A 16,363-nucleotide genomic window follows, 5' to 3' on the forward strand; every position below is an offset into this window, starting at 1 on the left:
CCGACTTTTGCAGTTCCCTTCAGTGGTGGACCATTCGATCCAATTTGACCTTTGGTACGTCCATTCCAAATTCCTCAGCCACAAAAAGTGCTGATGACGGATTCATCCCTCCTGGGGTGGGGAGCTCATGTAGATGGACTTCACACTCAAGGAGCCTCCTTAGGTCTTTCAGAGGGTGTCTCCCGAGTCTTGCTTGCTTCCAGGAAAGATTCCACGAAAAGGTGTTATTCTTTCAAATGGAGGAGGTTTGCCATCTGGTGTGACAGCAAGGCCCTAGATCCTTTTCCGTGTCCTAAATGGACCCTGCTTGAATACCTTCTACACTTACCAGAGTCTGGTCTCAAGACCAACTCCATAAGGGTTCACCTTAGTGCAATTAGTGCTTATCATCAACGTGTGAAGGGTAAGCCTGTCTCTGGACAGCCTTTAGTTGTTTGCTTCATGAGAGGTTTGCTTTTGTCAAAGCCCCCTGTCAAACCTCCACCAGTGTCATGGGATCTCAACGTCGTTCTCACCCAGCTGATGAAAGCTTCTTTTGAGCCACTGAATTCCTGCCATCTGAAGTACTTGACCTGGAATGTCATTTTCTTGGTGGCTGTTACTTCAGCTCGTAGAGTCAGTGAGCTCCAAGCCCTGGTAGTGCATGCACCTTATATAAAGTTTCATCATAACAGAGTAGTCCTCTATACTCACCCTAAGTTCTTGCCGAAGGTGGTGTCGGAGTTCCATCTGAACCAGTCAATTGTCTTGCCAACATTTTTCCCCATCCTCATATCCGCCCTGGTGAAGACAAGTTGCACACCTTGGACTGTAAGAGAGCATTGGCCTTTTATGTGGAGCAGACAAAGTCCTACAGACAGTCCGCCCAATTGTTTCTTTCGATCCCAACAGGAGGGGAGTCGCCATCGGAAAACGCACAATCTCTAATTGGCTAGCGGATTGCATATCCTTTTACTTATGCCCAAGCTGGGCTGACTTAGAGGGCCATGTCACTGCTCATAATGTCAGAGCCATGGCTGCGTTGGTGGCTCACTTGAAGTCAGCCTCTATTGAAGAGATTTGCAAGGCTGCAACGTGGTCATCAGTTCACACATTCACATCTCACTACTGCCTTCAGCAGGATACCCGATGCGACAGTCGGTTTGGGCAGTCAGTGCTGCAGAATCTGTTTGGAGTTTAGAATCCAACTCCACCCTCCTAGGCCCATTTTTGTTCTGTTCCAGGCTGTACTCTCAATTAGTTGTGTTTCTTTTCAGGTCAATCTCTGTTATGTCATCACCGTTGCGAGGCCCAATTGACCAATGTTCATTGTTTTGAGTGAGCCTGGGTGCTAGGGATACCCCAATCGTGAGAACAAGCAGCCTGCTTGTCCTTGGAGAAAATGAAGATACATACCTGTAGCAGGTGTTCTCCGAGGACAGCAGGCTGATTGTTCTCACAAACCCACCCTCCTCTCCTTTGGAGTTCTAGTCTCTGGTTTGCTGTTTATTAAACTGAGGGAATCACGCTCGTGCCGCGGGTGGGAAGCCATTCGCGCATGCGCAATGCGCTCTGCCATGCGGTGGAGCGTTCTTCAGAGTCGTTTGATTTTTACTTGGAAAAATTTCCTGGTCTCCTGGGCCGCCGCGGGCATCGACCAATCGTGAGAACAATCAGCCTGCTGTCCTCAGAGAATACCTGCTACAGGTATGTATCTTCACTTTATGACCACACAGCTTTTTAATTTATATTTTTGTTGTTTTTGCTTGATAGTTCATCCTTTCTTCTTTCAGTTCCATTGGCGCTAAGGCTGGAACATAGTGTCATGAACCTCTATTTGAAACTACCCATGGTTATATTTTTCTGTTTTAATAGTCCCCTCTTCCCCTTCCCTTCCCACACTCTGAGCATTGCAGCAGCAGCCTTGAACTAGGAGCCATGCTCAATGGTTTCTTCCAAAACCCTATATCATAGACCCAGCCACCAGGTATTGCCTTTGTTGATGATCACGACTGTCTTCACAGATCACCCGAGGAGCAAAAGATCAGAGCCAGGAATTGAATGGGAGACCCTCTGATCTTTCTTTTTAAAACTCCTGAATGACTATTCACGCTTTTTATGCATCATGATCTCTTGAGGTGGATCAGCACAGCAGCACCCCAATTTTGATTCAGAATAGTGGGTGTCACTAGCTAGAAGCAGCTTCCAAATTTATGTTTCCTTAGCGTCCCTCCAGACAGGCCCAGAAAGATATTGATGGGTTGTGCACTCCTTCCAGCTGGTGGAGACTGAGAATTCTGACTCTCATGAGAGCCAGTAAGAGCCCTGGCTAGCTTCGTGTGGGTGCTCCTTTCTTCTAGCGATAATAAGATCCAGTATTCTCAGTCTCCAGCATGTAGAAGGTGGTGAGCCCTTTGGTTTCCCATTCTTCTTGTTTAATATTTAACTGTTTTCTTCCCCTTTTCTGTTTAAAATATACATATATTTATATTATTTCACCTCTATTTTCTTCTCCGCTTACCTTCTATTCCAGACGGGGTTAAATCTCACTCTACAAGTAGCATCGTGGGCTGAGCGCTTCTTAGTGCTGCCTTTGGACATATGTAAGACAGCAACATGGTCTTCCTTGCATTCTTTTTCTAAACATAAACATTACAGATTAGATGTACTGTGTCGTCAGGATGCAGTTTTTGGAGCAAGAGTCCTTATGGCAGGATTACTAGGGTCCCTCCTTTAGTTGTACTGCTTTGTTACGTCCCATCAGTATCTTTGTGGGCCAGTCCAGAGTGACGCTAAGGAAGGAGAAATTAGATCTTACCTGCTAATTTGCTTTCCTTTAGTCCCTTTGGACTGGCCCAGAACCCTCCCTGTACTGTGATTTCTTGGCCATTAATTTTGGTCTGTTGCTTTAAGAATGATGTAATTTAGTATTGTTTATTAGTTTCATGGTTATTGAGCTGCTTTGTCCATTTGTATTCAGTCATTTAAAAAATAAAAAAAAAGACCCACATACTTGCCTTACCCTTGGTCTTTACGAGGGTCATGTATATACAGTGTGTTTTTTCTAGCGAAAAAGGTGCCGGTACTCAAATGCCAGGCCACTCTGCAGGAGTGGGGTGATCACTGAGGGACCCACCCTAGAATAGCCAGGCCCCCTGCAACCAGTCACAGAATCTATGACAAGGCAGAATTGGTGTGTAGAGCCTGAGCTCTTTCATTAAAACTTGGGGACCATGGGTCAATTTTAGCAGACCATGGAAAAGGTGCCGGTACTCAGTACCCCCTCAAAAAAAGCCCTGTGTATATATCTGTTTTAAATGCATTTAAGGCTTCACTGTTGCCTATTTGGCTTTACCAGTTGCACAGAAGCTTTATGTTAGTACTGGATCTTACTTTAGCTAGACAGGGCTCTTATTGGCTCTCACGAGAGTCAGAATTCTCAGTCGCCACCTGCTGGAAGAAGTGCACAACCCATTAGTATCTTTCTGGGCCAGTCCGGAGGGACTAAAGGAAAGCAAATTAGCAGGTAAGATCTAATTTCTCCTTTGTCATCTCAAGAATGAACTAAATATCTGGACGAAAGGGGACATCTACATAAGATTTTATTTTAATTACCAACTACGGAGAGAATTTATCAAGGTGCAGTAAAAGTTGAGCTTTCACTGTACTTTGATATACCACTGTAGCCAACAGCCTACAGTACCACAGGTTGCTGACTACTGTGATAAATGAATAATATTGTTTGTGAGCCATCCCTTAATCAGAAACAAAACCCCTACTGGTGATAGCGTAGGACTACTGCTAGCAGCACCATTTTGATAGGTGGTGCAGGACTGGCAGGAGCGACTGGGGATTGCTCCTGCTAAGGGACCACTGGATCACCAGGGCACACAAGTACGAGCATGGGGTGGGGTGGAGAGACGTTTGGAGGTTGTGGACTGGATCTGGGAGTTGGGAACTTGGATTGGGAGGTTGGAGATAGGATTGGAGGGGTGGGAACTTGATTGGAATGTGGGGAGCTTGATCAGGGGGTTGGAGGCATGGAATCTGCACTTGGCCCCTTTAAGCTCTGGCTGGGAGCATTAGGCTGCAGCTTTGAGTCCTGATGCTCCCAGCATGGTAAAATAATACCACCTTTTGGCTGGGGTTATCGTAATGTCATTTTCTGCCCATACTGTGACTTGCAGTGTATCGCTACACTATAAGTTATATTATGGTTTTTAAATAGTAATGAGCTGCTTTACATGTATTTGCATGTTATGCATCTGATTACTGTGTAGCCCATGGCAATTTAAATATCACCACAGTAAATTGTCAAGCTGCATTAAGGCTTTTTAAATCATATTAAGGGACAAATAACATGACTTAAAGTCCTTATGCAACTTGATAACTTCTCCCCTAAATTAAGATATAAACAAGAAATAACCAATAAAGTGCTTAACACCACAAGTCCAAATCTTTTTTTTTTTTCATTCTTTTTCCAAACCAGCTAAAACAATCCCTTAGAATGATTGAAATAGCAAGTTAAAAACATTAATTGTTTTGATGTAAAGTCAGAATGACAGAAACAGGTACAACCAGAGCTGGTTTCTTACTTTGGTAAGTGTAGAAAACTGAAATGTAGGAACTATACGGCTACTAGAACTTGGCACTTAATCTATGCATATGGGACATATAATTTAAAGCTGGGAAACTATTACGGCTTTATTTATTGGACTTACAGTGCTAACATTGTTACTGCCAACATTATGCTTTAGAAGCTGTGCACTGCCTAACTGAAGGCCCTTGATTCAGTCCAGTCCCTATGTTGGGCCTTCTGTTCCCCAAACTGGAGAAGGGGATGATTCATGGTCATTGCTTAAGAGCGACTCCTAGTGGTAGGGTTGAGGGCCCATGATTGCACACCTCCAGATGGAGCTTTGGCGCATGGACCCTGGTTTAGGACTGTCATTGCAATAAACAGGCTATATCTGTCTCTTTCCAATTGGTCTGGAACTACAAAGATGCAAGAGGAAACTGCAGAGCCAGATTTTATTTAAAAATGTGTATAATTGAATAGAGCTATTTCTAACAATGCAGAAATGTTAAAAGGAAATTAGGGACGCAAACAAACTGGGCAACACAATAACAATTGGTGATTTCAATTACCCCTATATTGACTGGGTAAATGTAACATCAGGGCATGCTAGGGAGGTAAATTTCCTTGATGAAATCAAGGACAGCTTTATGGAGCAGCTGGTACTGGAGCCGATGAGAGAAGGAAAATTCTGGACCTAGTCCTTAGTGGAGCGCATGATCTGGTGCAGGAGGTAGTGGTGCTGGGGCCACTTGATAACAGTGATCATAATATGATTGGATTTGATATTAGCTTTAAAGTAAGTATACATAGGAAATCAAACACGTTAGTGTTAACTTTAAAAAAGGAGACTATGATAAAATGAGAACGGTGAAAAAAAAGAGGAGCAGGTGCGAGGGTCAAAAATTTACATCAGGCGTGGATGCTGTTCAAAAACTCCATCCTGCAAGCCCAGGCCAAATATATTCCGCGTATTAAACAGTGGCGTAGCCAGAAGTCAATTTTTGGGTGGGCCAACAGATTGGATGGGTGGGCACTAAACAGTGGTGTGCTGGTAAATGTTTAACAACAGGCTCTGTCCCCGGTCCACGTCTGCCCCCCCCCCCCCCCCACGTCCACCTCCCCTCAAAATTGCAGAGCTGGCTATAGCCAGGGAGAGAGCCTGGGGGGGGGGGGGGGGGGGAGGCAATGCATTACTCTCTCCAGGAAAAAAAACATTAAATGATCCCAGGTTCCAATCTAATTCATGTTTAATGTGGGATAAAATGCCATAAATAAGTAAATAAATATAAACTTTTAACGTTGAGCACCTGATTCTCAAAGTGGACATATTCCAAACACTATAATGAAAATAAAATGATTTTTTTCTACCTTTGTTGTTTGGTGACTTTGTTTTTCTGATCATGCTGGCCCAGTATCTGATTCTGCTGCTACCTGTCCTCTTAACTCCATTTCCAGGGCTTCCTTTCCATTTATTTCTTTACTTTCCGCCTTTCTTCTTAATTTCTTGCTCTATATCCGTAAGTAAAAGCTGGGTCCTCCGCAGACTTGACTGTCCAGTGGATCCAGCTTCTGCCTATTTTCTTCATCCATGTGCAGTTTTTCTCCTCTCTTCATTTTCCCTCATCTCATCTCCTTCCTCACTCTTCCATCCCCTCTATCCATGTCCAGCATTTCTTCTCTCTCCCTTCGCTCTCCTCCATCCATGTCCAGCAACTGAGTCTCCTGCCCTTCCCTGCATCCATGTCCAGCAACCTTCCTCTCTCCTCTTCCCTCCCCTTCATCCACCCATGTCCAGCAACCTTCCTCTTCCCTCCCCTCCATCCACCCATGTCCAGCAACTCTCCTCTCCCCTCCATCCATCCATACCCAGCAATTCTCTTCTCTTCTCTCCTCTGCCCCCTTCTATCCATCCATACCCAGCAATTCTCTTCTCTCCCCTGTCCCCCTCCATTCATTCATACCCAGCAATTTTCCTCTCTCCCCTGCCCTTCCCTCCATGTCCAGCAATTTCTCCTCTCTCCCTGGGCTCTGCCCTCCCATCCATTTCCTGCTCCTTCCCTCTGCTCACAACCCCTCCTAGTCCCATCCATCTCCTGCTCCTTCCCTCACTCTGCTCACCACCCCTCCCTCTGCTGTGCCCTTCTCCCAGATCAAGTTGCACCCCGCCTGCCTGCCCGCGAGGTCCAGGATCGCACGATTCTGTCTACCCCTCTCTTCCTCCCTCTGGCGCTGCCTGCAGACAGTAATCTACCTGGGATCCAGGCACGCAGCATGTATCCACGCTGCCTTCGTGGATACATCGCTAATGCTGCCAGGATCCTAGATAGATTAAAGACTGCAGCGCCAGAGGGAGGGAGGAAGAGAGGGGTAGACGGAATCGCGATCGGCGGTGGCAAGCTGTTGTCGGGGTCTGGTTGCTGACAGACTGTGCTTCTGGGTGGGGCGGGCCTGAGGCTAAACTGGGTGGGCCTGGGCCCATCCAGGCCCACCCGTAGCTACGCCCCTGGTATTAAAAAAGGTGGATGGAAGACCAAATGACAGCCAGCGTGGTTAAAAAGTGAGGTGAAGGAAGCTATTAGAGCTAAAAGAAAATCCTTCAGAAAATGGAAGAAGAAACCAACTGAAAATAATAAGAAACAGAATAAGGAATGTCAAGTCAAATGCAAAGCACTGATAAGGAAGGCTAAGAGGGACTTCGAAAAAAAAGATTGCGTTGGATCCAAAAACACATAGTAAACATTTTTTTAGGTATATTAAATGCAAGAAGCCGGCAAAAGAATCGGTTGGACCGCTAGATGACCAAGGAGTAAAAGGGGCGATCAGGGAAGACAAAGCCGTAGCGGAGAGATTAAATGAATTCTTTGCTTTGGTCTTCACTAAGGAAGATTTGGGTGGGATACTGGTGCCAGAAATGGTATTCAAAGCTGATGAGTTGGAGAAACTTAATGAATTCTCTGTAAACCTGGAGGATGTAATGGGGCAGTTCTACAAACTGAAGAGTAGCAAATCTCCTGGACCGGATGGTATTCATCCCAGAGTACTGATAGAACTGAAAAATGAGCTTGCAGAGCTATTGTTAGTAATATGTAATTTATCCTTAAAATCGAGCGTAGTACCAGAAGATTGGAGGGTGGCCAATGTAACACCGATTTTTATAAAAAGGTTCCAGAGGAGATCCGGGAAATTATAGACCGGTGAGTCTGACGTTGGTGCCGGGCAAAATGGTAGAGACTATTATTAAGAACAAAATTACAGAGCATATTCAAAAGCATGGATTAATGAGACAAAGTCAACATGGATTTAGTGAAGGGAAATCTTGCCTCACCAATCTACTACGTTTCTTTGAAGGGGTCAACAAACATGTGGATAAAGGTGAGCCGGTTGATATTGTGTATCTGGATTTCCAGAATACATTTGACAAAGTACCTCATGAAAGAGTCCAGAGGAAATTGGAGAGTCATGGGATAGGAGTTACTGTTCTATTGTGGTTTAAAAACTGGTTAAAAGATAGAAAACAGACAGTAGGGTTAAATGGTCAGTATTCTCAATGGAGAAGGGTAGTTAGTAGGGTTCCCCAGGGGTCTGTGCTGGGACCACTGCTTTTTAACATATTTATAAATGACCTAGAGTTGGGAGTAACTAGTGAGGTAATTAAATTTGCTGATGACATAAAGTTATTCAAAGTGGTTAAATCGAGGGAGGAATGTGAAAAATTACAAGAGGACCTTACGTTACTGGGATTCTCCGAGGACAAGCAGGCTGCTTGTTCTCACGACTGGGTGACGTCCGCGGCAGCCCCCACCAACCGGAAAAATGCTTCGCGGGACGGTCGGCACGCAGGGCACGCCCACCGCGCATGCGCGGCCGTCTTCCCGCCCGTGCGCGACCGCTCCCGCCAGTTCCTTTTTTTTCCGCGTCTGGAGAGAGTCGTGCCCCGCCGCTCTCTCTGATTCAGCCGCCGGATTTTCGATCGCGTTTACGCCGATCGTGCTTTTTCTTTGTTTATTTAGGTTTAGTTACCGTCCGGTTTCTTTTTGAAAAAAAAAAAAAAAAAAGAAACCCTGCGCGTGTGGAGCACGCGCTCCCTTTTTTCCCTCGCTTCCAGCGGGGACGCTGCATTGCGGCCTAGTGGCCGCACGGTCGTTTTCCTTTTCGTGGTGTGATTTCAGCCACCATTGACGACTTTGACTTCGCCGACGCGATTTTTCCGTCGATGTCCTCGAAGGTCCCGAGTGGATTTAAAAAGTGTGGTCGCTGCGGCCGGCCGATCTCGCAGACCGACACCCACGCTTGGTGCCTCCAGTGCCTCGGGCCGGAGCACAATTTCAAGTCGTGTTCTCTGTGTCTCGGTCTCCGGAAACGGACTCAGGTTGCGAGGCAAGTTCTGCGGGACCGTCTTTTTGGAACTTGCGCCGGCCCCTCGACGTCGACCTCGAAGGCATCGGTATCGACGCCCGGCCCTTCGGTACCGGTATCGATGCCCGAGACATCGGCACCGATGGCAGCGACCCCAGGAGAACAGGTCCCGTCGGCCCGCCGGTCCTCCGGTGAGAGTGGGGGTGAGAGGCCGCGTGGGCAGTCGGCCCCGGTCACTCCCTCAGCTCGTGGGCCACGGGACCGAACCCTGTCTGACCCGGTACCTCGAGACCGAGGGGGATCGACCTCCTCCTCCTCCATGCCTTCCGGCGCCGGTGACGGGCATCGTAAGAAAGATAAGAAGCGTCGTCACCGGTCGCCCTCGGTGCATCCGGATATCGGAGAGGAGGCGACGCCGAAGCGTCATCGTCGAGAGGAGAGGTCTCCGTCGGTTGTGGAGGTACCGACGCGTCGGGGTTCCGGCACCTCGGTGCCGTCTCCTGGCCCCCAGCAGCTTCTGGCGCCGACACCCCTACCGGCCCCACCGCCTTTCCCGGCAGCGGGCCTGGACGAGTGCCTCAGTGCCATCCTTCCGGGGATCCTGGAAGGGCTGATGCGCCAGGCTGTGCCGGCGCCGGGGGTGCTTGCGCCCTCGGCGCCGATGACTGTGGCGCCGGCGAGCTCTAGCCCGGCGCCGGGGCCGTCAACACCGCCGCCGCTTGCGGTGCCGGTCTCGACTGCCACGCAGGTGGAGTCCCCGTCGATGGAGGGAGCTCCGTCCCCGCCGGCGCGGGAGTCCACCGCTCGACGACACCGAGACCTTGGTGCCTCGACGTCGAGCCGGGCCCGGTTCAGGACTCAGCTACATGAGCTTATGTCCGACACCGAGGATGAGGACTCGTGGGGGGAAGAGGAGGACCCTAGATATTTCTCCTCAGAGGAGTCTACGGGCCTTCCCTCGGACCCCACGCCTTCACCGGAGAGGAAACTCTCACCTCCCGAGAGTCTCTCCTTTGTGCGGGATATGTCTATTAGCATTCCCTTCCCCGTGGTCTCTGTGGAAGAGCCGAGGGCCGAGATGCTCGAGGTCCTCGACTATCCATCACCACCTAGAGAGTCCTCCACGGTGCCGCTGCACAATGTCCTTAAGGAGACGCTGCTTCGGAACTGGGTGCGACCATTAACTAACCCCACCATTCCCAAGAAAGCAGAGTCCCAGTACAGGATCCACTCCGACCCGGAGCTGATGCGGCCACAATTGCCCCATGACTCAGCGGTCGTGGATTCTGCTCTCAAGAGGGCACGGAGTTCGAGGGATACCGCCTCGGCGCCCCCGGGGCGGGAGTCTCGCACTCTGGACTCGTTTGGGAGGAAGGCCTACCAATCCTCCATGCTCGTGACCCGCATCCAATCATACCTGCTCTATATGAGCATTCACATGCGGACCTATGTGCAGCAACTGGCGGACCTGGTCGAGAAGCTCCCGCCGGAGCAGTCCAGGCCTTATCAGGAGGTGGTCAGGCAGCTGAAGGCGTGCAGAAAGTTCCTGTCCAGGGGTATCTATGACACCTGTGACGTGGCATCTCGTGCTGCGGCCCAAGGTATAGTGATGCGCAGGCTCTCATGGCTGCGTGCCTCTGACCTGGACAACCGCACCCAGCAGAGACTGGCCGACGTCCCTTGCCGGGGGGATAACATTTTTGGTGAGAAGGTCGAGCAGATGGTGGACCAACTGCATCAGCGGGCAACCGCTCTCGACAAGCTCTCCCACCGGGCGCCTTCAGCATCCGCCTCCACAGGTGGACGTTTTTCCCGGGCCCGGCAGGCTGCACCCTATTCTTTTGCGAAGCGTAGGTACAACCAGCCGGCCCGAAGGCCTCGTCAGGCACAGGGACAGCCCCAGCGCGCTCGTTCTCGTCAACAGCGTGCGCCTAAGCAGCCCCCTGCGCCTCCACAGCAAAAGCCGGGGACGGGCTTTTGACTGGATCCACGGGAACATAGCCGCCCTACAAGTGTCCATACCGGACGATCTGCCGGTCGGAGGGAGGTTAAAATGTTTTCACCAAAGGTGGCCTCTCATAACCTCCGACCAGTGGGTTCTCCAAATAGTGCGGTGCGGATACGCCCTGAATTTGGCCTCCCTGCCTCCAAATTGTCCTCCGGGAGCTCAGTCTTTCAGCTCCCATCACAAGCAGGTACTTGCAGAGGAACTCTCCGCCCTTCTCAGCGCCAATGCGGTCGAGCCCGTACCACCCGGGCAGGAAGGGCAGGGATTCTATTCCAGGTACTTCCTTGTGGAAAAGAAAACAGGGGGGATGCGTCCCATCCTAGACCTGAGAGGCCTGAACAAATTCCTGGTCAAAGAAAAGTTCAGGATGCTTTCCTTGGGCACCCTTCTGCCAATGATTCAGAAAAACGATTGGCTATGTCCCCTGGATTTAAAGGACGCATATACTCACATACCGATACTGCCAGCTCACAGACAGTATCTCAGATTCCGCCTGGGCGCACGGCACTTTCAGTATTGTGTGCTGCCCTTTGGGCTCGCCTCTGCCCCACGAGTGTTTACCAAGTGCCTCGTGGTGGTAGCGGCCTACCTACGCAAGCTGGGAGTGCACGTGTTCCCATATCTCGACGATTGGCTGGTCAAGAACACCTCGGAGGCAGGAGCCCTCCGGTCCATGCAGTGCACTATTCAGCTTCTGGAGCTGCTGGGGTTTGTGATAAATTACCCAAAGTCCCATCTCCAGCCAACCCAGTCTCTGGAATTCATAGGAGCTCTGCTGAATACCCAGACGGCTCAGGCCTACCTTCCCGAAGCGAGGGCCACCAATCTCCTGGCCCTGGCTTCGCAGACCAGAGCGTCTCAGCAGATCACAGCTCGGCAGATGTTGAGACTTCTGGGTCATATGGCCTCCACAGTTCATGTGACTCCCATGGCTCGTCTTCACATGAGATCTGCTCAATGGACCCTAGCTTCCCAGTGGTTCCAAGCCACCGGGAATCTAGAAGATGTCATCCGCCTCTCCACCAGTTGCCGCACTTCACTGCTCTGGTGGACCATCCGGACCAGTTTGACCCTGGGACGTCCATTCCAAATTCCACAGCCCACGAAAGTGTTGACGACGGATGCATCTCGCCTGGGGTGGGGAGCTCATGTCGATGGGCTTCACACCCAGGGTCTGTGGTCCCTCCAGGAAAAGGATCTGCAGATCAACCTCCTGGAGCTCCGAGCGATCTGGAACGCACTGAAGGCTTTCAGAGATCGGCTGTCCTGCCAAATTATCCAAATTCGGACAGACAATCAGGTTGCAATGTATTACGTCAACAAGCAGGGGGGCACCGGATCTCGCCCCCTGTGTCAGGAGGCCGTCGGGATGTGGCGTTGGGCGTGTCGGTTCGGCATGCTCCTCCAAGCCACGTACCTGGCAGGCGTAAACAACAGTCTGGCCGACAGACTGAGCAGAGTCATGCAACCGCACGAGTGGTCGCTCCACGCCAGAGTGGTACGCAAGATCTTCCGAGAGTGGGGCACCCCCTCGGTGGACCTTTTCGCCTCTCAGACCAACCACAAGCTGCCTCTGTTCTGTTCCAGACTTCAGGCACACGGCAGGCTAGCGTCGGACGCTTTTCTCCTCCATTGGGGGACCGGCCTCCTGTATGCTTATCCTCCCATACCTTTGGTGGGGAAGACCTTACTGAAGCTCAAGCAAGACCGCGGCACCATGATTCTGATAGCGCCCTTTTGGCCCCGTCAGATCTGGTTCCCTCTTCTTCTGGAGTTGTCCTCCGGGGAACCGTGGAGATTGGAGTGTTTTCCGACTCTCATCTCGCAGAACGACGGAGCGTTGCTGCACCCCAACCTTCAGTCCCTGGCTCTCACGGCCTGGATGTTGAGGGCGTAGACTTCACTGCGTTGGGTCTGTCTGAGGGTGTCTCCCGGGTCTTGCTTGCCTCTAGGAAGGATTCCACTAAAAAGAGTTACTTTTTCAAGTGGAGGAGGTTTGTCGTGTGGTGTGAGAGCAAGGCCCTAGAACCTCGTTCTTGCCCTGCACAGAACCTGCTTGAATACCTTCTGCACTTATCAGAGTCTGGCCTCAAGACCAACTCAGTAAGGAATCACCTTAGTGCGATTAGTGCTTACCATTATCGTGTGGAAGGTAAAGCCATCTCTGGAGAGCCTTTAGTCGTTCGATTCATGAGAGGCTTGCTTTTGTCAAAGCCCCCTATCAAGCCTCCTACTGTGTCATGGGATCTCAACGTCGTCCTCACCCAGCTGATGAAACCTCCTTTTGAGCCACTGAATACCTGCCATCTGAAGTACTTGACCTGGAAGGTCATTTTCTTGGTGGCAGTTACTTCCGCTCGTAGGGTCAGTGAGCTTCAAGCCCTAGTAGCTCATGCTCCATATACCAAATTTCATCACAACAGAGTAGTGCTCCGTACCCACCCAAAGTTCCTGCCGAAGGTGGTGTCGGAGTTCCATCTTAACCAGTCAATTGTCTTGCCAACATTCTTTCCCAGGCCGCATACCCGCCCTGCTGAACGTCAGTTGCACACATTGGACTGCAAGAGAGCATTGGCCTTCTACTTGGAGCGGACACAGCCCAACAGACAGTCCGCCCAATTGTTTATTTCTTTCGACCCTAACAGGCTAGGGGTCGCTGTCGGGAAACGCACCATCTCCAATTGGCTAGCAGATTGCATTTCCTTCACTTACGCCCAGGCTGGGCTGACTCTTGAGGGTCATGTCACGGCTCATAGTGTCAGAGCCATGGCAGCGTCGGTGGCCCACTTGAAGTCAGCCACTATTGAAGAGATCTGCAAGGCTGCGACGTGGTCATCTGTCCACACATTCACATCTCATTACTGCCTCCAGCAGGATACCCGACGCGACAGTCGGTTCGGGCAGTCGGTGCTGCAGAATCTGTTTGGGGTGTAAATCCAACTCCACCCTCCAGGACCCGAATTTATTCTGGTCAGGCTGCACTCTCAGTTAGTTGTTCTTCGTAGGTCAATTTCTGTTGTACCCTCGCCGTTGCGAGGTTCAATTGACCTGGGTTCTTGTTTTGAGTGAGCCTGAGAGCTAGGGATACCCCAGTCGTGAGAACAAGCAGCCTGCTTGTCCTCGGAGAAAGTGAATGATACATACCTGTAGCAGGTGTTCTCCGAGGACAGCAGGCTGATTGTTCTCACCTACCCTCCCTCCTCCCCTTTGGAGTTGTGTGTTTCATCTTTTGCTAGTCATTCAACTGGCGGGAGCGGTCGCGCACGGGCGGGAAGACGGCCGCGCATGCGCGGTGGGCGTGCCCTGCGTGCCGACCGTCCCGCGAAGCTTTTTTCCGGTTGGTGGGGGCTGCCGCGGACGTCACCCAGTCGTGAGAACAATCAGCCTGCTGTCCTCGGAGAACACCTGTTACAGGTATGTATCATTCACTGACTGGGCGTCTAAATGGCAGATGACGTTTAATGTGAGCAAATGCAAAGTGATGCATATGGGAAAGAGGAACCCGAATTATAGCTACGTCATGCAAGGTTCTACGTTAGGAGTCACACACGAAGAAAGGGATCTAGGTGTCGTCATTGATGATACGTTGAAACCTTCTGCTCAGTGTGCTGCTGTGGCTAAGAAAGCAAATAGAATGTTAGGTATTATTAGGAAAGGAATGGAAAACAAAAATGAGGATGTTATAATGCCCTTGTATCACTCCATGGTGTGACCGCACCTCAAATATTGTGTTCAATTCTGGTTGCTGTATCTCAAAAAAAGATATTGTGGAATTAGAAAAGGTGCAGAGAAGGGTGACGAAAATGATAAAGGGGATGGGATGACTTCCCTATGAGGAAAGGCTAAAGTGGCTAGGGCTCTTCAGCTTGGAGAAAAGGCGGCTGAGGGGAGATATGATAGAGGTCTATAAAATAATGATTGGAGTTGAATGGGTAGATGTGAAGCATCTGTTTACGCTTTCCAAAAATACTAGGACTAGGGGGCATGCGATGAAGCTACAATGTAGTAAATTTAAAACGAATCGGAGAAATGTTTTCTTCACTCAACGTGTAATTAAACTCTGGAATTTGTTTCCGGAGAATGTGGTAAAGGCGGTTAACTTAGCAGAGTTTTAAAAAGGTTTGGAGGCTTCTTAAAGGAAAATTCCATAGACCATTATTAACTGGACTTGGGGAAAATCCACTATTTCTGGGATAAGCAGTATAAAATGTTTTGTAGTTTTTTGAGATCTTGCCAGGTATTTGTGACCTGGATTGGCCACTGTTGGAAACAGGATGCTGGGCTTGAAGGACCTTTGGTCTTTCCCAGTATGGCAATACTTACGTAACAATGTAAAGTAGTCACTGAAATTATTTTTAGCTATTGAAAATAGCTGGTCAATAAAAACCAATGGGAGTAACTTTCACTGAAAGGGATGGGATACTGCAAGTATACATTGAGGGGCATTTTCGAAAGAAATGTCCAAGTTGGAATTGGGACATCTTTGTAAAACGTCCAAATCCGGAGGCGGGGAAAAGCGTATTTTCGAAAAAGATGGATGTCCATCTTTCGTTTTGAAAATACCAAGGACATTCTTGGATTTGGATGTCTCTAGAGATGGACGTCTTTGGTTTTGAAAATCTCCCGACAGTCAATGTCTAAAACATCCAAATGCAAGCCATTTGGACGTGGGAGGAGCCAGCATTTGTAATGCACTGGTCCCCCTGACATGCCAGGACACCAACCGGGCACCCTAGAGGGCACTGCAGTGGACTTCATAAAATGCTCCCATGTACACAGCTCCCTTACTTTGTGTGCTGAGCCCTCCAAAACCCACTACCCCCAACTGTACACCACTACCATAGCCCTTACGGGTGAAGGGGGCACCTAAATGTGGGTACAGTGGGTTTGTGGTGGGTTTTGGAAGGCTCACTGTTTCCTCCACAAATGTAACAGGTAGGGGGGGGTATGGGCCAGGGTCCGCCTCTCTGAAGTGCCTTCACCCACTAAAACTGCTCCAGGGACCTTCATGCGTTGCAATGGACCTGAGTATGACATCTGAGGTTGGCACAAAATATTTTTAAAGATGTTTTTGAAGAGTGGTAGGGGGTTAGTGACCACTGGGGGAGTAACCGGAGGTCATCCCTGATTCCCTCCGGTGATCATCTGGTCATTTCGGGCACCTTGCATGGGACAGTTTGGCTTTGTAGATTTTGATATGGTAATTCATAATACGAAAAATTGGTTTTGTAAATGCTATAACCTGGTTTTTTTTTTAATTTATATTTCAGTGAGGCTCTTGCAAGGGTGGAATACAAGTACTTAACAAGCAAATGACTTCAAATGGAATTCTTGGCAACAAGACATTGTTCAAGGGCATAACTTTAAATATTGTATATTGTTGGCTGTATAGATATTTAAAATCAAATTAATGTTATGATTTTTACTGTGACATCTGTATG

The 16,363-nt window shown here is 49.4% G+C and overlaps 1 protein-coding gene across 6 annotated transcripts in view; it reads left to right on the forward strand.

The window, feature by feature from the left end:
- CCDC18 (coiled-coil domain containing 18) overlaps positions 1 to 16,363 on the forward strand; it is a 251,047-nt gene extending 234,684 nt beyond the window's left edge. For all 6 annotated transcript variants that reach the window (XM_030205711.1, XM_030205709.1, XM_030205710.1 and 3 more), the window contains one exon: positions 16,193 to 16,363. In XM_030205711.1, coding sequence (XP_030061571.1) covers positions 16,193 to 16,195 — 3 coding nt within the window. In that variant the 3' untranslated portion in view covers positions 16,196 to 16,363. The remainder of the gene's footprint in view (positions 1 to 16,192) is intronic.

Source organism: Microcaecilia unicolor, chromosome 6 (genome assembly GCF_901765095.1).
Source record: "Microcaecilia unicolor chromosome 6, aMicUni1.1, whole genome shotgun sequence".
Classification (NCBI taxonomy): domain Eukaryota; kingdom Metazoa; phylum Chordata; class Amphibia; order Gymnophiona; family Siphonopidae; genus Microcaecilia; species Microcaecilia unicolor.